A 22,987-nucleotide genomic window follows, 5' to 3' on the forward strand; every position below is an offset into this window, starting at 1 on the left:
TGACCTGTGGGGGTGTGTGGGGTAGTATGGGGATTCCTGGAGACCCCCTTCTTGAAGCCGACCTCCTCTTTCCCTCCCTTCATCCTTCTCCTCTCTACCAGCTGAAACTCAGGAGCGCCGCCGATCGGTACCGATACCTCTCCAGCAGGGGAGATTCTAGGATTTTTTTCAACTGGGGGGCACAAGAGGGGCCACGAATAATACAGAGGGGCCAATCTTGTGTTGTTAGAACGGTATATCCAAATCATTTCAAGAGTTCAGTAACCTTTAAAATCAGTAATAAACAGTGATACCCTATTATATTTTAATAGCAGTTATTCACTGCTCTAAATCAAAACAGTCAAATACAATTTGTATTAACTTTTCACTTGCAATAAATAAAATAATCCAATGTATGAATAGTGTACAACTCACAAATAATAATAATATAATTTATTTATAATAGCCTTATATAATATTTATATATAATAGCCTTATTTATATAAATGCAGAATAGGGTGCAGACAGCAATCGCGGAGCACCATGGTGATTTAGAACGGCAACTGAATTTATGAGAAATCTACAGACGCAAATAGATTAAAGGTGTAGAAAAATAAAGACCTATATGTGTATTTTGGACTTTTTTTTTCACCACAAGTCTGAAAGAAAACGTTATTGAAGACAAACAGCCCCAAATCTCAAAATTGACCAGTAAAAAAAAACGATGTTTTTGCATGTGTCTCACCCATAGACTATAAAAAAAAGTCTCAAGTGTGGAGCGTTAGATAAACATTATACGATTTGTTTCGTCACCTCACTTAAGTGAAAAAAGTCGCTAATCGACTGCATTATTCAATAATAACTTTTTTAGAATTGCTATTATACTTTTTTTAAACCATTGCTTTAAATTGCGTTGTTGCCTATATCGGCGCGTTCGGCCGAAAAAAAGAAAAGAAAAGTAAATCGTAATGCAGTAAACCCCTTTTATATTCAGCATCAGAGGAGCATAGTAAATATAATGATTAGCATCTTGGTCTGCTCTAGGAGATAACATCGTCATCGAACCTGGTCTGTCTAACACTGAAAGACATTAACGTTAGTACCAAACACTTAATCGAATTATGATTTGAATTTGTGAGTGACAGACAAGTAGAAGGGTGGGGGCACACTGGGGGGGGGGGGGGGGGGGGGGGATCAGTTTTCAGGAGGGGCCAGTGCCCCCATGGCCCCTCCCCTGGCTACGCCACTGCTCTCCAGCGAGCTAAAGCCAAGATGGAGGGTCTGTGCTCATTGAGTACAGGAACAAGTCCCCGCACGCCACCCATTGCTTTCAAATGAAGAGGATTTATTCCCGACCAGTCAACTTGATTTTGGAAATCGACACTGATACGTTTGTTTGGGGAGTTTTTTTTTTTTTTTTTTTGCAGGAGAATCATTGATCCGAGGATGAGTTCAGGGGAGGGAGAGGACTCATCTAAGGAGGCGACCGACATAGCGGCGTTTTTTAAATCCGGTAAGTGGAGAAGAAGAGAGGGGCGCGCGGTTCGGTGTTTTCGTGGTGATGAGCCCGCTGATCCAGATCCCTGTTCACGTCAATGATGTGTGCCCGAACTGATCGGACCATAGATCCGAACATCTTTTTTCCCCCTTCTGATATGCTGATGATGGTTACTGTGAATATGCAGACATGATTTTATGGCTAAATTGAATTGGCAGGTTATGTATAGGTCAATCAATTTGAATGGTTTTATATGGAATCATTTGTTTGGAATATGACTTTGCATTTCATTGTGCGCTAGTATAGTCATGAAACAAGCCAGTACACAGTTCAGAAGTTTTTTTTTTTTTCTCTTCTTTTTCTCAAATCCTAATGTAATACGTCATTGTATATAAGCGTGATGCTTTAGTTCACAGTGAGGTGACGTCATAAATCTTGGTTCAGGCAGCTATAGATTTTTAACCGTGCTGGTGCTGCCATATCAGAGGTGTCATGCATCTCAATGATGGCATACATCACCAACCCACTGCATTCATTAACGTTAATACACTATTAGTTCTACCCCCATCATGGAGTGAATTTTGTCATGTGAGCTCATTCTGCTTCTTTATGCACCACTTTGGCAATCTATTGGTTGGTTTGTTGCAGTCAGATGTTGCTGTGATTTGTTTCTGCTGTCTCTGCAGTACCAGGTACATCCAAGAAGGGACTTTGCAATGAACCATGGACGCCCTGAGTGACAGCAGGAGTGTCACAATATCACAATCTAGCTTTTCTCTCTGCTTCAGCCACTGCTTGTTAGTGATGATGTTTATGCTCTGTGTGTCAATTTGTGTTTTGTTCAGATAATCAACTTTATTGTGAGCAGTAAGGAAGCAAGATATGACAGCAAATAAGGTACTACAAAGATCTAATGTATGGGGATTGGGGAAGCTTTTCTATTGGTCATTGCAGGTAGATACATTTCAAAAGTCACAGACAAAAGTGCTAAATACTTTGTAGTAAAGTGTTTAAATAGTCTATTGAAAGTAATAGTGTTTCCCTGTCTGTGGCTCCCCGTGGCCATACTTATAACCACCTGTTTGAAAAAATAATGGATTATTTAAAGTTAAATTAAATCAGATAACGAGTTTATATAATACTTACTTGGTTCTCATTTGGAATTTGATAAGATTCAACTGAAGCAAACATGATTTTAAAACTTTTTATTGTGCAAAAATGTGAAGAATTCCTATTGAATATCTCAAGTAAATCTTATTCTTCTTGTTTTACTGAATTTGATGAAAGCAAAGCAACATGTAAGTTCCCTTTCATAGGTCACTTCGATGCTGCGTTGACGTCACCACGTATGGGAACACCTTCGGTGTGACGAATGTCTGAAGCCCTATACCATCCCGCCAATCCTATTGGCCAAATAGCGCTTGGCACCGCCCTACGCATGCATACGCATCGTATACCCGGGTGCCGCGCGCCATTTCGCTCAGATTTCATTCCTTCAGGAATAGCGAATCATCTGTGCCCTATCATCTCGCGTTCTCCAGCGATTTTCTTCGAGCAGTGTTTAACTCCTCTTTTGCGGACGCGATGAGTCAACGAAAGGTAAGAGCCATATAATGGGTTTATCACAGAGAGGCACTCATGAGAGATTCGTTTGCAGCCTCTCTACATGTTCTCTCTGTGATATCCTATGGCTATGGTAAAATAAAGAAAAGTATCCGCGCTCTGGAGTCTATTTCTTCAGTCGCCTCGTGTCTAACCCCCACCGTTCGCTTCTGCGGTCGCCGAGGCCCCGCACGAGGTGTTGGTTAGGGGTGATATGTGCGGCTTGACTATGAATACAGTGATGCACTGGAGTTTTTCTACTTGCTCGCTCTTCCCTACTCGAGCGCGTTAATCAGAGCAGTTTTGCTTTTATACTATGTTGTCTAACCGCAGCTTCGGACTCAGAGTAGGCTCTGGCCGGCATAAGCGGTTCTCATATGCGGTTCTCTCCCTCCGAGCGGACAGGAGAAACGCGCCTCCCCTTCCTCAGTGTGCTATTATGTGGCTATCCGCGCGGTGGATAAACTACCCTTCTCACGGACCTCCACCAAGAGGTTTTGAGATCCTGGAAGCAGCCTTTATCAGCGCATATCACGAACGGCGCGGGTTTTTGCCACGATTAAGTGACATGGCGGACTGCTATTATATGGCGATGCCGTTTGACTACCTCTCTAGCCGAACGGATCGCGCCGAACTCCGCCGCGACCTAAGTCTCGTCGAAGACGTATCGAGTCGTGTCTATTTCGGCAAATTTTATTCTCTTATTACGGTTCTTTACGAGAAGCCTCTCGTTCTTAACCCCCACACTCTAACATTGACTGTCTCGCAGCACAAGCATTTCGAGCGTCACTGAACTGAGCTGTTATTTGAGCGCCCCCTCAGACACTGCACAATTCAGTCTTCAGAGTTTGAGGAACGGCATAGAGACTGGCGAATATGGCCAGTTTATGACGGCTCACACAGCTGCCGCGTTCTCGCTAGCGGCGTGGCCTAATGTTATCTTGTTGGATTAAATCCTGCCGTGGACACGCTTCAGGATTATACACAACGAAACGCAGCGAGTTTGACGCATGCGCTTTCCTTCAATGTTTGCCAGGGTCTGTGCCCTCCACTAGAGAGTGCTGTCGGACTACTAATGCACATCCAACCCTCTCACTGCAGTCCCCACGCTCTAACATTGACTGTCTCACAGCAAAGCCACCTCGAGCATCATTGGATTGAGCTATCATTTGAGCGCCCCCCCCCCCCCCAGACACTCTGCACAATCCAGCCTTCAGAGTTTGAGGGACGGCACAAAAGGCTGGCAAAGATGGCCAGTTTATGACTGCTCATACAGCTGCCACGTTCTCGCAATAGCGACGTGGCCCGATTTTTATCTTGGTGAATTAAATCCTGGCGTGGATACGCTTCAGGATTATACACAACGAAACGCAGCGAGTTTACGCATGCGCTTTCCTTCATGTTTGCCAGGGACTGTGCCCTCCACTATAGAGTGCTGTTGGACCGCTAATGCGCATCCAACACTCTCACTGCCGTCCCTACGCTCTAACATTGACTGTCTCGCAGCAAACAGCGCTTCGAGCAGCTTTGGATCGGGCTGTAACGCCAGGCGTAAATAAATAAATAAATAAATAATCCCTCAGACACTCTGCGCAATCCAGCTTTCAGGTTTCGAGGGGTGATTCAAGGGTCCTACACAGACGACCCGTTTATGACGGCTCGCACAGCCGCCGTTTTAGTTAGCGGCAGAGCCTGATGTTCAATTCGTTGGTCTAATTCCTGCCGTGGACACGTTTCAGGATTATACACAACGGGACGCAATAGCTCTTATGCATACACTTCCCCTGTGCACGAATGCCGCAGGCTTTTCCGTGCACGGACATTTATGTGTATGATAGCGTTGCAGAAAGCGGAAATTTGAGACCGCTAGTATTGTTTCGGGTCGCGTGGAACGCTTGCCCGGCATTTCTCAATGGGTGTTATGCACAATTGTCACGGATACACCAATTCGTTTTTAAGAGGCCCGCCTCTTTTCCGCTGAATTCTTTCCACGGTGGTAAACCGATGCTAATAGCAGTGTTGTGACAGGAGATGTCAACTCTGCTGAGCAAAGGGGCTATAGAAGACGTACACCCCTCTCAGATGGAGGCAGGGTCTTACAGCTGTTGTTTTGTAAAAAAAAAAAAAAAAAAAAAAAGAGACGGCGGATTGTGACCCCGTACTTCTCTAAATGCATGGATGTAGCTCTGGCCCCGTTGCGGCTCCAGGGCGTCCGTCTGTGAACCACTTAGACGATTGGCAGGTTTTAGCGCAATCGCAGACTCAAGCACATTCTCATCGGGTTCTTGTGCTGAATCACTTTAAGAGCCTGTGCTTACACACAAATTTTCGTGTAATTTAAGTGTTTTAATCTCCTCTCAACGGATAACCTTTTCTGGGAATAGAATTGGACTCTCGCGCGACGACAGCAAAGCTTCTCTCCCGCGCGCTCCGTCGATTGCGTCGCACAGTGACAGCGAGATTGTGCCTCACACTTAGGTCTAATGGCAGCGGCATTCCCCGTTATTTGTCTGGGGTTACTTCACATGCGCCCTTTTCAGTGGAAAAATGGGCGGAAAGACGAAATATTTCACCCCGTTGTCTTCCGCATCGGACGATTTCGGTGACACGGAGTTGTGTGATGTCGTTAAAACTATGGATGCCAACCGAATTTCTCCTACCGGGGTTCGGCTGGGGATTTGAGCTTTCCCAGAGACCGTCACGACGGATGCGTCTTTGACCGGTTGGGGAGCTGTTTGTCAAGGGCGACCAGCCCATGGAGTGTGGACAGCTGCACAACGCAGTTGGTATATAAACAGGTTGGAATTACTGGCAGTTTTCTGGCTCTCCAGTAATTCGCGAATCTGCTGATCGGCCGTCTTGTGCTGCTCAGATCAGACAACACAGCGTTTGTCTCATACCTGAATCATTAGGAAGGATTACGCTCTCGCCCCCTGTGCAGGCTGGCGAGACATGTTCTTCTTTGGTCTCAGAACAAATTTCTGTCGATCCGAGTTGTTCATGTCCCCGGACGTTTGATCCCAGCGTTATTATCCTAATAAGGCTGGACAGAGTGGAACAGCTGCTGCTGGTGGCTCCGTGATGGCACACGCAGCCGTGGTTTGCGAACCTGATCAGTCTGTTAGCAGGCTCTCCATTGAGTTTTCCCTCAGACAGGATTTGGCACTCGAGGCCGGATCTGTGGAAGTTGTGGGCGTGGTTTCTGAGCAGAGTGAGTTAGTATGTACCGGTCTTTCTGTTGAAACTACCGAGACTATACTTAATTCTAGAACAGCTTCTACGAGACGCTTATATGCTTTCAAGTGAAGACTGTTTACGACCTGGTGTACAATCGTAATGTGGATCCAGTTTACTGCCCAGTGGCTTCAGTGCTGGAGTTCCTTCAGGATCGTTTTTCGAATAGAGTGACGCCAGTCACTCTAAGGTTTACGTGGCAGCTATTCAGCTTACCACAAATATATAGACGGTACCTCAGTGGGCCGTTATCCACTGGTTTCTCGTTTCATACAGGGTGCGTGACGGCTGAGGCTTTTCCGCCCGGTGCGAGTCCTTCATGGGATTTATCCATTGTGTTGCAGGGTTATCAGGGCATCTGTTGAGCCCTTGGAAACCGTTCCGGATAAAATCCTGACTCTGAAGACACTTCTTATGGCTTTATCCTCCCTCAAGAGATTTGGGGTTTACAGGCTCTCTCTGTCTCACCCACGTGCATGGAATTTGCACCAGGATCTATGTAGGTGTTGTTGCGACCGGGGCCTAATTATGTTCCTAGGTCGCATCTAATCCCTTTCGCTTTCAGCAAATGGTCCTGGAAGCTTTATCCCCTGCTGAGGCGGGGTCAGAAGATCTAAGTCTTTGCCCTGTGAGCTTTAAAGACTTGTGTATCTTACAGCCCCATGGCGTGAGTCTGACCAGCTGTTGTCTGTTTGGACATAAGAGTAAGGCCATGCGGTTACAAACAGTGCATGTCCCATTGGCTGGTCCCACAGACTTTCTTGGGCTTCAAAATCTAGAACGCCATATACTGCCATTATAAAGCTTGGAAGAGCCAGGACATTTTTTTTTTTGTAACTCTGATTGTATTCATCTGAAAGAAGAAAGTCATATATACCTAGGATGGCTTGAGAGTGAGTAAATCATGGGGTAATTTTCAGTTTTGGGTGAACTATCCCTTTAAGTGGAGTGTGTGAGAGATGTTTCAGAATACTGGAGGTATTGGTTTATCCTAGGGGTGGGCGATATCTCGATATTTAAAATATATCGAGATATTTTTTAAACACGATATGGATTTTGACATATCGTATATATCGATATATTGTTTATATTCTGATTCCGCCACTTTGCTTGTTTGCCTTCCCTGTGCTGTGCTCGCCCCCGCTCGCTAGCCCCCCGCCTCCTTGCTTTTGTCCCTTCTCACCTCGCGTGTAGAGAACTAGTCAAAAAAAAAGACAACTGGCTCCATTATATGGAGATACTTCAGTTTTAAGGCGTAGGGCGAACGGCAGGCAGATGTCTACTGTAGGGCCCAATGAAACGCGGACGGAATCGCGGAATCCAGTCATAAAAATGGAATTTACAGTTTAACGCGGAATGTCACGGAATTGGTCAAATTTTAAATGAATTAATCAAAAGTCGGTCATGCACTTACATCAAATCGCGAAATGGACTAATATCTGCAAATATTAACCCGGAAAAGTCTATTTAAATATGAATCCTGCATGTTCTGCGTGTCTGTGTCAACGAATGGAGCAGAAGCGCGTCTTCATTCATTAAACACTGAAGCTCGCATAACGCTCGCGCTGATTTCATTGTCTTTCCTCTCTCTAAATAAAGACGTGAACACATGAGGAACATCTCCAGAACTGCACTGAGAGTCACTTCATGAGCATCTGACCGTCTGATTTGAGTAAAACTACCCTCATATATCACATCATAGACTGTAGTATCACATACACAGAACTGTAAAGGTAAACCCGTCAAAATAAAAGTATTTGACAGAAATCTATTACTATTGTTCAGCAGAATGTACATAGCCCACTACTACTACTATTAAAATGAAACGAACATAATTTTATAAGGAATAATCACACAACATTTCTCCCATGTTTTATTTTTAATAGTAAATCCCCTTTGTTTACCAAAAAATAAAGTTTGCTTAATTTTAAATAATTAAAAGATAAATTAAATGAATGTTTTATGCCTTCATTTGATAATCAGAAAAATGTAAATACACAGAATTTCTGAAGGGAAAAAAACATTTCACATAAGGCTATTTTAAGAATTGTTTTTAACTAATTAAGTTGTTTTTATGCATTTAAATAATTGCACATGCTAAAACACAGAATTAGGTAACAATAAAACATATGGTGAAGAAAAAAATAAAATGTTTCATAGGCCCCTTAACATGTAATATTTGCCATATTTGTTTTTGCAGTAGTTTTTTGGGGGTTATTTTTCCTGTAAAGATATCGAGATATATATCGTATATCGAGATATAGCAAAATATATCGAGATATATTTTTTGCTCCATATCGCCCAGCCCTAGTTTATCCTGTGTTGTCAGGAAAAACAAGACAAGACACAGACATAATGTGTGCAATCCAGTTTGAGCAAAATTAAGAAATAAAATGTAAGTGTATGTAGGGTTGGGTATCGTTTGAATTTGAACGATTCCGATTCCTTGTTTCGATTCCAGTTCCTTTAAGAGGCAGGGTCAAAAAAAGTTTAGGATATTTTAAATGATCTAGCTAACCAATGGTCTTCCTGAAAGAAATATTCTGACCATCTACATCAATTTTAATTCTATAAACTTTTTACTTTTTATGAATTTTACAATGAATTTCTCACAGTTGTTTTCAACTAAAATATAAATATCAAATCTATGAACTTGAATATAAATATTATACATTATGAATATATTTCCACAGGGGTACACTTTCCTCAAGAGTTTTATTTTTGAAAACCTCATGAGAACACATTTACACACGAGTATGATGCTGCAGGTACTTGAACATGTTACCGTGCTCCCACTGATGGGCTAACCTGGTGCAGAATAGCAAATGAACAATTTATAGGGCCCCGTGAAATGCACGCTATCCATGTTCGACTCGCTCGGTTCATAGACAGTAAAAGCAATGAACACAGCGACCCCATTGGATTCAACGGAGACAATTGAAGTCAATTAGAAGCACACACTTCCTGGGGGTCGAGCGTTCTTCGCAGACTCAAACTGAGCTTGATGACGTAGATGTCATGTGAGCAACCTGTCTGACAATTTTAAGTCTTCTAATCGCTGTGCCAAGAGAAATCTGAATCACCCTCCAAATCTCCGAAAGGCGAGCGTGAACAGAAGCAAATTTTGGTAAGTATTCTGATTAATTATCTTCCTTGACTTCATGCCTCCACGTCCCCCTGATTGCCTCATAGACAGTAAAAGATTGCCTGCGAGCTTCTCCTCCTGTCCATACGGTAACTTTTCTACTGTGCGACAGAGAGTTGCGGAGAGTTATGATACAATTGATAGCCTATTTTTTACAAAAACTGCTTTTACGGGACCATAACGTAAGATACAAGGTAATGGAGCCTTTTATATTTTTTCGTGTGTCTTTAGAAATAATTAATGGACAAATGGAGTCTTTAAATGCCTCAGATGTAAAGTTATTCGCTGCTAGAAAGTGACGCCAAAATGAATGGGAGTCAATGGAATGCTAAAAGCAGGTGGGGGTCCGCTAACCAAAGGCGGCACCCCAGGACTGCTTCAATAAAATATGAAACCCTGCCCCCCTGGCTCGGTTATGCCAATACTTCCGGTGGACGCTTCTTCGTTGGTGTTCAGCGGTTTCTTCCTCTTCTGACTTCAGACTAGGAATCGAAACTAGGAATCGAAATTTAAACTTTTGAAAGATTCTGGGAAAATCGCAAAGCTAGTCCCGGTTCCAATTAATACTCGATACACGATGCCCAAGCCTAAGTTTATGACTCTGTACATCAATAACAACTGTTTTAATGGATTTGCAAAAAGTGTTAACACTTTCAAATGACACTATACGCTTAATCTGAACATTTAATGTATCAGGGGTTCCCTACTCAATTTTTGTTCACCAAGGTCTAAGGCCTGACAACCTTTGAAGACCCAAATCTAGATTATTTCCCTCTGTGTAATTATATTATGCATAATAAACCAGTAATACCTCCATTGTAACTGAATAATTATGTTGTTATGATACAGTTTGCTCCCGTTAGTAATGATCTTTATCATGTTTCTTATAAGTTTGTTTACATTAACATACTCACGACCTGTCTAATGCAACTTTGAGTAAACTAATTTCTTGTAGCATCCTGTGGCTAGAAACATTAGAAATGTATGCAAGTATGCATAATGCTTCTAGCTCAACAAACATGTTTATTCTAAAATGTGTCAGACTGCATCATAACACATAACATAAAAGTACTCAGTTTTAGAAAATAAGAAACTGAGACAGTTTAATGGTAATATGTTTATAAATTAAGATTTACAACAAATTTCACCCTGTGTACAAATTCTCATGCATATTAGAGCCAGTTGTATCTATTTTCATCAGTGTGTGCAATTTGCAACTTGAGACGGTACATAAATAGCAAGTATTGTGTAAATTGTAAACCATGTTACATCCATCTTCTGTCTTGACAGCTCTTTATACATGACAGCACCACATATTCACACACTTGTGGGACGATTAAAGTTGTCATGACACATTTAACCCACTCCACAGTGTGGTGGAACAGCTGAAGGCTGGATCACACAAAACCTGAGCCCTCCCTCATAGTCTATCAGCAGCAAACCACTTCCATAGAAAATGTTGCAGTCTGAGTTACTCTTTTCAACACTTTTACCATTCTGCCTCCTAGTTGGTGAGGCCAAACCTCCTTTGAAGTCTGTTGAAATATAGAGCGAGAAATTGCGATTTCCAAACCGTCTATTGTGGTGGCACTGTGCCTTTTATGCAGAACATCTCAAGGGATTGTTGCAACAACTTTCTAAATTTGTATTCACTCAATGGTCTGTTTTTAAAATTAAGGAATTCAAATGAGGTGTGAATAGCTGATGTGGCCTCATTCTGGAGAGTGAAGGACACTATTAAGTTAATGGATGCCAAACCATATTGTTTCACTTCCTATGATACTGAAGTGACTTTTTAAATGGATAAAATGATTGCCATATGCAAGCTATAGTTTTCCCAATAATTGTGCCATTTTACCAAATGCAGACTAATGAAATTGCTCATTTCCTGTACTGCCAATGTTTGACTTGAAGAGATCTGTCACTGCTAAAATTATTCTCAACTTGCATCTTTCTGTATGTGTAATTAGAAGTTAGCCAAAAGTGAAGGGAGGATTGTGGCTTGGGATATTTCCCAACATTGCTTCACTTTGATCAACTATAAAACATAATTACATTGGAGAGAAACATGCTATCTGAGACAATTACACATCTGACTATCACATGATATGAAAAATGAGATAAAATTTTATCCTCTCATGTAATATTTAGATAAACTCTCAAAAGTAGAAACACAAATATGTTTGATAGCTATTTTTAATATACTACACTTGCAGTCCACTTACAGTTATTATTTCTCTAAAACCCGGGACATTCTATAAAATGCTTAATATGGCTAAGACGGTGATAATAAAAGATCATATTCAGTATGTACCTTATTCATGCTGCGTACAAATATACAAGCAAGCAGATGAGCCCAGAATATGAACACTAAACTTCACTTTAAAGGTTAAACCATTAACGTGAAAACTTGTATGTTTCTGGTTTCATCTGCTTACCTGTACATGTTTTATAGTATTTTTTTATTAATAAGTTGTATACTGAATTTGGTCCTTAATGCATTAAGACTTAATGCTGTCTTAAGCCATTTTTGAAATCATAGTTTAGCACATTACATTCATATTCTGGGCACATTTACTTTTACTGAATTTTGTCTTTTAAAATCACTGTCTTTATCAGTGTTGGGTAAATTACTTAAAAAGTAATCCACTACAAATTACTACTTCTTTAAAATTGTTATTTGATTACATTACTGATTACTGCATTTAAAAAGTAATCAGATTACTAATTACTTTACTTTCAAGTTACTTTCATCAATTTAATATTGAAAGAAAAAAATAGCCTACACTCACAATATTAAAGGGTTAGTTCACCCAAAAAGGAAAATTATGTAATTAATGACTCACCCTTATGTCATTTCAAACCCGTGAGACCTCCATTCATCTTCGGAACACAGTTTAAGATATTTTAGATTTAGTCCGAGAGCTTTCTGTCCCTCCAAGTAGTCCATGTGACATCAGAGGGTCCATAATTTTTTTTTGAAGCATCGAAAATACATTTTGGTCCAAAAATAGCAAAAAACTACAACTTTATTCAGTATTGTCGAGTCAGTCTTTTGTTTGTTATCTGGCTCGGCTCTGTGTTCATCTTCAGTTCTCTCTTCACAGCAGTTCAGTCAGTGTACTGTTTGAGTAAATGAATTACTCCAGGATATTGGTTTATTTTAAAGAGAGGGAGTGTCAGCAAGGTAAAAAAAAGTTAACAGCTTAAGTCATTTGTGGATTAATGGTTATTGGAGACACAAAACGTTTCAAACGATTCAGTTCGATTTGGCGAACTGGTTCAAGAAGAACCGGTTACATCGAGTCATTCGTTCGCGAACTGGATAACATTACACTGCAGTGAACGTGCTCACAACAGACCTGGAAGAGAAGACAATGCTGAATAAAGTCGTAGTTTTTGCTATTTTTGGACCAAAATGTATTTTCGATGCTTCAAAAAATTCTAATGGACCCTCTGATGTCACATGAGCTACTTTGAAGATGTTTTTATTATCTTTCTGGACATGGACGTATACCGTACACACACTTTCAATGGAGGGACAGAATTTAATTTATGTCCCTAAAATAATTTTACTTTTTGGGTGAACTAACCCTTTAACAATTTTATGTATAAATTCTTTGTAAAATAAAGAAAACAAATTTGGTGTGCTTTCTGCATTCTCAGTCTCCACAAATTTCTTCCTGATTCCAGTCACTAAAATGAACGAAAATGACATGAGAAATATCTAAATAAATTTTTAAGTGTCTGTTTTTAAATTAAGTAAGTCATGTCGAAAACAAATATTCTCTGATAAAATAATCTGTATTAAACCAATGTGAGGTACAGTCTCTCCCGTCTGAGTTCACCTATATCACACCCACGAGCTATAAGATCATCATCCATGCGAAACCAGGCTTGAGACGCAAACATGTAAATGTCCACATCACCTCCGTATACAAATAAAAACTTAAGTTCTAAGTTCTTAAGTTCTACTTTTCTTCTTAAAGTGTACATAACATACACAGTTTCACCTAATATCATGTTAATCTTGAGTACCTATAGAGTAATACTGCATCCTTCATATACCCAAAAAGTCTTTAGTTTTATCATATTTGTAAAAGAAAAATACAGCTTTCCGATTCTTTTTGGAAAAAGCCAAGCTCCATGTTTTAATAGCAAACGATGTGCAAATCCAGCGTCGACTTGGGCCTTGTTTATAAAACATTCATCACTCAAATGACCAGAACACACAAAGGCACTTGATACACTCAGTTGCTGCTGTAAAAAAAACTAACTGCATCCACTGTTCATGTTATGCTGGGTTCTTGGGGAAGCTGAACACGGTAAACTTTCCCTCACATCCACTTATTTGGATGCATTCTCGAACAAATCCTACGCAGGGCTGCTGACGATTTTGAAGCGCATTGATGTGCTCTGTCTCGCTCTCCACGTGTGCGTGGGCACGCTTTTCTGACAGAATTGCTCATATAAGGAGTTCCGCTCCATGTTCCGCTCTTGTCTACGTCATTAGATCCACGATCGGAAAAAAACCAGCCGAAACTTGTACCAGCCCGCAAGTAACAGAAATTCTCAGTCATTCTTCTAAATTTTTTTTTTTAAAATTTTGGCCATGTTTAGCATGAGAATCCATCTCTTTAACACTGTGAACAACTCTGAATACATAAAACACCATTGTAAACCCCCCTTTAAGGAATAAGCGATTATGATGCCAACGCGGCTTAATGCAGTGGATGATCTCATTCTGATGAGTCATTTATTTTTACTTATTAGTGTGACTGTGACATAAACTTGTACACATTCATTTATTTAACTTTTCCCGAACTTTAATGCCAGACTAAAATATGTAGAGTGCAACATTTTGAAATATGATTTGAAATACGACTTTTCATTCTGTACTTTAGCTCACATTGTCTGGTAATTTATTTAAAGGGCATATTGACCCCCAAAACATGATATTTTTTAGTTCAGAATTTTTAACACTGCATTTGTAACTTAAAAGTAAAGTATGTAATCAAATAACATACATTTAAAATATAATGCATTACTTTACTGCGTTAACAAAAATATAAAATATTAATATATCTAAAATATTTAGAATACAGTAACGCGTTCTGTAAAACTATGGTCTTTATACATTAGTAGCCTACTTAATACAAACTTGATAGAAATAATTGGTGGGCAGTGAAGGATAGCCTTGTTTTTGCCTCCAGGTGGGCATAACTATAAGAGTGTGACATCGCATGAAAACCATGCATACACAAGTAGTCCAATTTATTTCATCTGAACTTCAAGCTTGTTTATGGTAGCCCATGAGGTTGAGCAACACCATTATGACTTGTACAATGTAGAAAGCCTTGCATTATATAATATAATGAAGCCCTGATGAGCAAACATTATCTGACCCTCCTCCACACTAATGCTGTAATATGGTCACTCCAGATGCAGAATTGATTTGACCAGGAAAAAAACTCATTCACGAGTGAAGAAGCGTTTCTGTCAGACGCGTACGATTCATGAACCGAGGAGCTGATGATACTGCACATGTGTGATTCAGCGTGAAGCAGACCGACACACAGGGCGTCTGAACTGAACTGATTTTTTTTGTGATTGATTCTGAACTGATTCTGTGCTAGTGTTATGAGCGTGGGTAAACCGAAGGCTTGAATCAATGGCAATCATCACAAATGACGCCATTACGTCGAGCACAAAAGAACCGGTGAACCATTTTCTTCAACCGGTTTATTGAATCGAACTGTCCGAAAGAACTACTGGTGATCCGAAAACTGATGCGACCGGTTCTTCACTCGTGAACGAGTCAGTCTATTGTTCATTATCTGGCTCGGCTCGGTGTTCATCTTCAGTTCTCTCTTCACAGCAGTTCAGTCAGTGTACTGTTTGAGTGCATGCATTACTCCGGGATATTGGTTTGTTTGAACTCAGAGGGAGTGTCAGCCACATTAAAAAAGTGAACAGCTTAAGTCATTTGTGGATTAATGCGTATTAGAGATGCGAATCGTTTAAAATGATTCAGTTCGATTTGGTGAACTGAATGATTCGTTCGCGAACCGGATATCCAGACTGCTTTGATTTGAACTCTCTCTCACAACAGACACGGAAGAGAAGACAATGCTGAATAAAGTCGTCGTTTTTGCCATTTTTGGACCGAAATGTATTTTCGATACTTCAAAAAATTCTAACTGACCCTCTGATGTCACATGGACTACTTTGATGATGTTTTTCTTACCTTTCTGGACATGGACAGTATACCGTACACACAGTTTCAATGGAGGGACTGAGAGTTCTCGGACTAAATCTAAAATATCTTAAACTGTGTTCCGAAGATAAAAGGAGGTCTTACATGTTTGGAACAGCATAAGGGTGAGTTATTAATGACATAATTTTCATTTTTGGATGAACTAACCCTTTAAGATAAAGGGATGCAAGTAAGCTTAGGTAACGTTTATGTAATCATCCTTTACAAAAATATACTGTGACAATAGCATGGTATCAGATGGTAATACCATGGTACTGAATGGTTATCATGCTCATATTTAAATCAATACAATCATGTTGTTGTCCAAAGTTGTGCTTGAAGGGTTAAAATCTCATGTCAATGTTTCAGTCAGCTGCTACAGAATGTTAATCCAGAACAGCATTATGGTCCATGAATAGACAATGCTGCTATGTCATCTCCTATAATTGGAAGACGATTATTTCAGTTTACATTCTCTCTTTCGATCTCTTGAAGGGGTTTAGAGTGCATTGTTTTTACAATAAGGAACAGATGTTTGAGGGGAGGATGCTATGCAACTTCCTGTTGGCCTGCTGGAGCTAATCGTAGCTCTGTGTAGCTGTTTTTATTTATTTTTTTCTCTAGAATCTTTATCTTACTATCACTCTATGTTTTTTTTTTTAAGTGATAAAAAATAACTTAATTCCCACCATATTTCTGATATTATCGATCAATCTTATCAGATTAACTTTGATCATTCACTTTTATTTTATATCCGTGAGTGCAGTACACCTGCAAAAGTGTTAGCACTCGTTAGCTTGTCATTAGCGTTTTCATTCGAGCCTATCACTGTTTTCTTTTCTCTTCCCCTCTCTCTCGCTCCAGTTTTTCACAAGTTCATCAATCAACTGTGGTAAGAATATTTCTTCAAGCACGGTGAGTAATGGCTTCTCCTGCTATTGTTATTTGCACCTCTTGTCACATGTACAGTTCATCTATCTCTGTCGCAGATGAGGGATTCACATGCGATAAATGCAGGAAAATAGTTAGGCTGACAGAGAAGATTTCAGAATTAGAGACACGCATCCAGACTTTAATTGAGGACAGTAAGAATTTTAGGGCTCTAGATAACGGCTTTGGATGCGTCTAGCTCAGGGATTCCTGTACATTGTTCGTTTCCGGCAACCGAGCCCCTGCAGCAGGGCAACTGGGTGACAGTGAGGCAGCGTAGTCTTGGGTCAAAACATCGCTCTTCCGTTCCTATCAAAAAATTAAACAGGTTCTCCCCACTCAGTGATGCACCCACTGAGAAACCTGATGAAAGTGCTCTAATTATTGGTGATTCTATTGTACGGAACGTGAATATAGAGACACCAGCCACCATAGTCAAATGTTTACCGGGAGCCAGAGCGTCAGACATCTTGGTAGATTTAAAAGTTCTGTCTAATGCTAAACATAAATACAGTAGGATTGTTATTCATGAAGACACTAATGATGTTCGACTTCACCAGTCGGACATCACTAAAAATAACATTAAAAGAGGTGTGTGAACTTGCAAGCATGATGTCAGACACTGTAATATGCTCTGGTCCCCTCCCTGCTTACCGTGGTGACGAGATGCATAGCAGATTGTCATTACTCAATGGCTGGATGTCTAAGTGGTTGCCCACAGAATAACATAGGTTTCATAGACAATTGGACGAGCTTTTGGGGCAGACCTGACCTGTTGAAAAGAGATGGTCTTCATCCCTCCTGGGGTGGCACCACTCTTCTCTCTAGAAATATAGCAAATAGTCTTAGTGTTTATACTTGAATAACTGGGGCCCAGGTCAGGAAGCAGACAGACTGGCTAAACCGACCGTCTGCTAGCTGCCTCACGTCACAGAGGTCAGCTAATTCTCAGCACATAGAGACTCTTTCACCTACATATCCCACTATAGAGACTTTGTCTGTTCCTCGAACTAGAAAATACAAAAAACGTCCAAACCAAGTTAAGATTAACAATTTAATTGAGGTTCAACAAATAAAACACAGATGCAAAACGGATAACAAATGATAAAGCTTGGCTTATTGAATATCAGATCCCTTTCTATGAAAACACTTTTGGTAAATAATATGATCACTGATCATAATCTAGATGTGCTCTGTTTGACAGAAACCTGGCTAAAACCTGATGACTACATTATTGAATAATAATGATAATGAGTCCACCGCCCAAGATTACTGTTATAAACATGAGCCCCGTCTAAAAGGCAAAGGGGGAGGTGTTGCTTCAATTCATACTATTATACTTTATACTATCAATTTATACTACTATAAAATTGATACTATTAGAGATAAAATTGCAACCATTCAGCCGTCAGCTACAGTATCGCATCAGACAGTGCACTATAGACCCCCTGAACAGTTCCACTCATTCTCTACTATAGAAGAGGAAGAATTGGGTAGCACTTTATTTTACAGTCCTGTTCCATGTGTACATACTATGTACTTATTATAGTAATTACAATAACTATGTAATAACTAGGTACTAACCCTGAACCTACCCCTAAACCTAACCCTACCCCATGTAGTTATCTTGTATTACCAGAACTTTCTTAGATAAATGCACTGTAAGTACAATATAAGTACATATACGTACACATACTGTAAAATAAAGTGCAACCTGTATAAACTTGTTAAATCATCTAAACCAACAACATGTATGTTAGACCCTATACCATCTAAGCTCCTAAAAGAGGTGCTTCCAGAAGTCATAGGTCCTCTTTTGACTATTATTAATTCCTCATTGTCATCAGGATATGTCCCCAAAACTTTCAAACTGGCTGTTATTAAGCCTCTCATAAAAAAAAACACAACTTGACCCCAAAGAACTAGTTAATTATAGACCATCTCGAATCTCCCTTTTCTGTCCAAAATACTAGAAAAGGTGGTATCCTCACAATTATATTCCTTCTTAGAGAAAAATGGTATATGTGAGGATTTCCAGTCAGGATTTAGACCGTATCATAGTACTGAGACTGCTCTCCTTAGAGTAACAAATGATCTGCTCTTATCATCTGATCGTGGGTGTATCTCTCTATTAGTTTTATTGGATCTTAGTGCTGCGTTTGACACAATTGACCACAACATTCTTTTGCATAGACTTGAACACTTTGTTGGCATCAGTGGAAGTGCATTAGCATGGTTTAAATCGTACTTATATGACCACCATCAGTTCGTAGCAGTGAATGAAGATGAATCATATCGATCACAAGTGCAGTATGGAGTACCTCAAGGCTCAGTACTAGGGCCGCTACTCTTCACACTTTATATGTTACCCTTGGGAGATATCATCAAGAAACATGGTGTTAGCTTTCACTGTTATCCTGATGATACTCAGCTCTATATTTCTTCGCGGCCCAATGAAACACACCAATTTGAAAAACTAATGGAATGCATAGTCGATAATTGAATGACGAGTAATTTCTTACTGCTTGTAATAACCTAGAACACTGTCTAAGACTTGGTTGCCCTGTCAATTCTTCGTCATCAGTTAGGAACCTAGGTGTGCTATTTGATCGCAATCTTTCCTTAGAAAGCCATGTTTCTAGCATTTGTAAAACTGCATTTTTCCATCTCAATAATATATCTAAATTACAGCCCATGCTCTCAATGTCAAATGCAGAAATGTTAATCCATGCATTTATGACCTCAAGGTTAGATTATTGTAATGCTTTATTGGGTGGTTGTTCTGCACGATTAGTAAACAAACTACAGCTGGTCCAAAATGCAGCAGCAAGAGTTCTTACTAGAACATCGTATGGATTTTAAAATATTGCTTATTACTTATGAAGCCCTGAATGGTTTAGCACCTCAGTATTTGAATGATCTCCTTTTACATTATAATCCTCTACGTCCGCTATGTTCTCAAAATCAGGCAATTTGATAATACCTAGAATATAAAATTAAACTGCGGGCGGCAGATTCCTTTTCATATTTGGCACCTAAACTCTGGAATAACCTACCTAACATTGTTCGGGAGGCAGACACACTCTTGCAGTTTAAATTTATATTAAAGACCCATCTCTTTAACCTGCGTTACACATAACATACTAGGGCACAGCATCACTGCTGAAAATTGACGTGTCTTCATGCAAGACAACAGCTAGTGCAGAGCCCAACTCGACCACAGCAGAGAATATGAGGTTAAATTGTTGCCCCGTGAGATAAAGTTGTATGCAAGCTATTTAAGATACAGTTAGCATACCATTCGACCACTAGCAACATGAGGTCACATCTCAAAAATGTTTTCAACATCTCCGATGTTCTTGCTACATCATTAGAAGAATGACATCTATGCTAATATTAGTCCGTTTCTCTCTGATCCAAGGTCACCGTAGCCACCAGATCCAGTCTGTATCCAGATCAGTGGGACAATGCAGTCACCCGGATCCAGTACGTATCCAGACCAGATGGTGGATCATCACCTAGAAAGGACCTCTTCATCCCTGAAAGACAGCGGAGACCAGGACAACTAGAGTCCCAGATACAGATCCCCTGTAAAGATGACCACCAGGACAAGACCACAGGAAACAGATCTGCACAGTCTGACTTAGCTGCAGCCTGGAATTGAACTACTGGTTTCGTCTGGTCAGAGGAGAACTGGCCCCCTAACTGAGCCTGGTTTCTCCCAAGGTTTTTTTCTCCATTCTGTTACCAATGGAGTTTCAGTTCCTTGCCGTTGTAAGCTCTGGCTTGCTTAGTTGGGGTCACTTAATCTACAGCAATATCGTTGATTTGATTGCAAATAAGTGCACAGACACTATTTAAACTGAACAGAGATGACATCACTAAAGTCAATGATGAACTGTCATTGTGCATTATTGACACACTGTTTTCCTAATTGATGTTTTTCAGTTGCTTTGACACAATGTATTTTGTTTAAAGCTCTATATAAATAAAGGTGACTTGACTTGACTTGACTATGGATGTGGTTATCTCAAAGTTGGATTTTGAAACTATTGGAACATTAAGCCAGTGGGCTGTCCAGGAGAGGAAGTGATGCTAAACTGTTTCCTGATGTCTTTCAAAAGTCAAAACCACAGTCATTCAAACACTTGTGCTTTGTGGGCCAGTGAAAATATTAAATGATCCTTTGATCAAGATTAAATAAAGAATATGTGTTGTTTGAAAAAGTAGAGAAAAAAATGTGATTGCCTGATATTCACTGTAAAAATACTTTGACATTGTTTAGGGTATTATGGGATACCTGTATTTAACTTATATTCAACGCATATTAGTGTTTAATGATAATATTATGGAAACTCATTTCTGCCACTGAATAAAAATAAAAAAAACTCATCACTGATGTCTTTTCAAATTTGATTTTCTTTTATCCATAGAACACAAAAGGAGCTGAAAAAAAACACCATAAAATAGTATATTCAATTCTTATAGACACTCGTATAAGTTTGCTTTATTATAAGTCTTTATGTTTGTGCCTGCACATGCAAAAAAAAAAAATCACTATTCATTTTATATCATATTAATTGATGTCTAAAAATGGCTTGTGTAACACATCAGGAAACGTTACTGCCACAGGTGCATTCAAAAAAATACCTGTTGAGGTAAATAATTAATTCCTGCCATCAGTCTTTGTTCTTAAGAAGAGACCACTGAGCTCTTAAAATCAGACCATATCACACAGTCTCAGTGGGATACTCAGTAGGCCAAAGAAGCACACATATGCTGGAGTGTTTTATCTGTGAAAACACTTGCAATGGTTAAACCCCATTTATTTGTGAACGCTTAACTTCATTTAAAGGTGTTATCAATTATTAACTTATTTACAAAATGCTTGTAAAACCAATATAAAGAAATGTAGAGAATGAAGGATGTAACATAATAGGATGGAAATGTAGAACTAAAGTTTGCCATAGCTCAGTGAGGCATTGAAGATGTTAACTTGTAGTTTTAAACATCTTTTGAAAATTTGATAAAATCAAACAGATTTCTGTAAATTTATCAGACAGGATATAAGTTAACATTTAATAACATTTAGATATGCTTTAGGGTTTTCTAACCTCTGATCATTACTCTTCCTCTGTCACATTTATGTCATGTGAATTGTTGATTAGTTCTGTGTTAGACCATATTGAATGTTTCATGAAGTAAAATGCTTGAGCCTATTCAAAACTTAACAAGTGTCATGAAACCCCTTCATCTCTAAGAAATGACTGTGGGTGTGCTTTATCTAACCCCTTTTCTCTTTGTTATTTTCTGTATTTTCAGAATGTTCTCTTCCAAAATGTGAACCTAAGCTTGAGTTACCCAGTCACACAGGTAAGTTTATATTGTGTTGTTTTGTTTTATTTGTTCATGTTGTTTGTGCACAGTGCTCAAATTAGTGTCCTTTTACCTATTAGCATTGGATTTTTTTTTTTTTTTTAGATGTTTAATCAAATTCATGTGCCATTTATATTAGGCTGCTGCACATAATTGTTTGGTTTTCATGTGATTCGTTTTAATGTCTTGAAATCCAGATTCCAGCATGTGGAATACCATCTTTTATTTGTGAATTTGATTTGGTTAGGAAAACACTACTAACACTACTTTCTGTTCTAACACTACTAAGCTGATTCCTCATTTGGTTTTTGGCTGATTTAATCTATTGATTAATCTAAATGTATTTATTTGCTTTCATTAGGTCATGCTACATTGGGTTCCAGCAGGGTGAAACTAATGTTTACTCTTTTATTGTGCATTTTCAAAACTATATAATGTAGTATAAATGTAGCTGAACTGAGTCTGAATGGTTGATGATATCATTGTACTGGTTATTATACTGAAAATTGCATGTATATGTGTAGATTAATCATTTTTCACTTTAATAGTAGGAATCCCCCCCCCCCCCCCCCCTTTAAATCATGCAGTCAGGGGGTTCTAGGACGTATTTGGGAAGTAACTATACTTGACCCAGTTATGTGTAATATTAGTTGAACATTTGTTCGTCCCGACATAATATTTTCGGCAGCCAGCTGACACAGTTAAGATCGGTTTCTTTAGATTTGTTACGGTATAAGTTTTATTTAGCTTGATAACACCTTAAAATAATACATTTTGGATAGTTTCATCAAACCCAGTGTATGTATTACAAAATAATTCAAAAATAAATTGTTGAGGAATTCACCATGCTGGTTACATTAATAACTGTGCCATCTGTTGTCCATGACTTTATCTCATTGTTTCCTATAGCGTACGAAAGTTTTCTGTCAGTGGTAATGATCTAAATCAGTTTATTAAGCATGTCTAA

General features: G+C 39.4%; 1 protein-coding gene across 4 annotated transcripts in view; it reads left to right on the forward strand.

Annotated features, from left to right (window-relative positions):
- Positions 1-1,243: 1,243 nt before the first annotated feature.
- The window catches only part of LOC128030934 (triple functional domain protein-like), a 252,485-nt gene continuing 230,741 nt past the window's right edge, over positions 1,244-22,987 (forward strand). For all 4 annotated transcript variants that reach the window (XR_008187999.1, XM_052619030.1, XM_052619031.1 and 1 more), the window contains exons 1-2: positions 1,244-1,492; positions 21,967-22,017. Coding sequence is in view for 3 of the 4 variants with exons in the window: in XM_052619030.1 (XP_052474990.1) it covers positions 1,426-1,492; positions 21,967-22,017 (118 nt within the window). In the remaining variant the exon portion in view is untranslated. The remainder of the gene's footprint in view (positions 1,493-21,966; positions 22,018-22,987) is intronic.

Source organism: Carassius gibelio, chromosome A16 (genome assembly GCF_023724105.1).
Source record: "Carassius gibelio isolate Cgi1373 ecotype wild population from Czech Republic chromosome A16, carGib1.2-hapl.c, whole genome shotgun sequence".
Lineage (NCBI taxonomy): Eukaryota > Metazoa > Chordata > Actinopteri > Cypriniformes > Cyprinidae > Carassius > Carassius gibelio.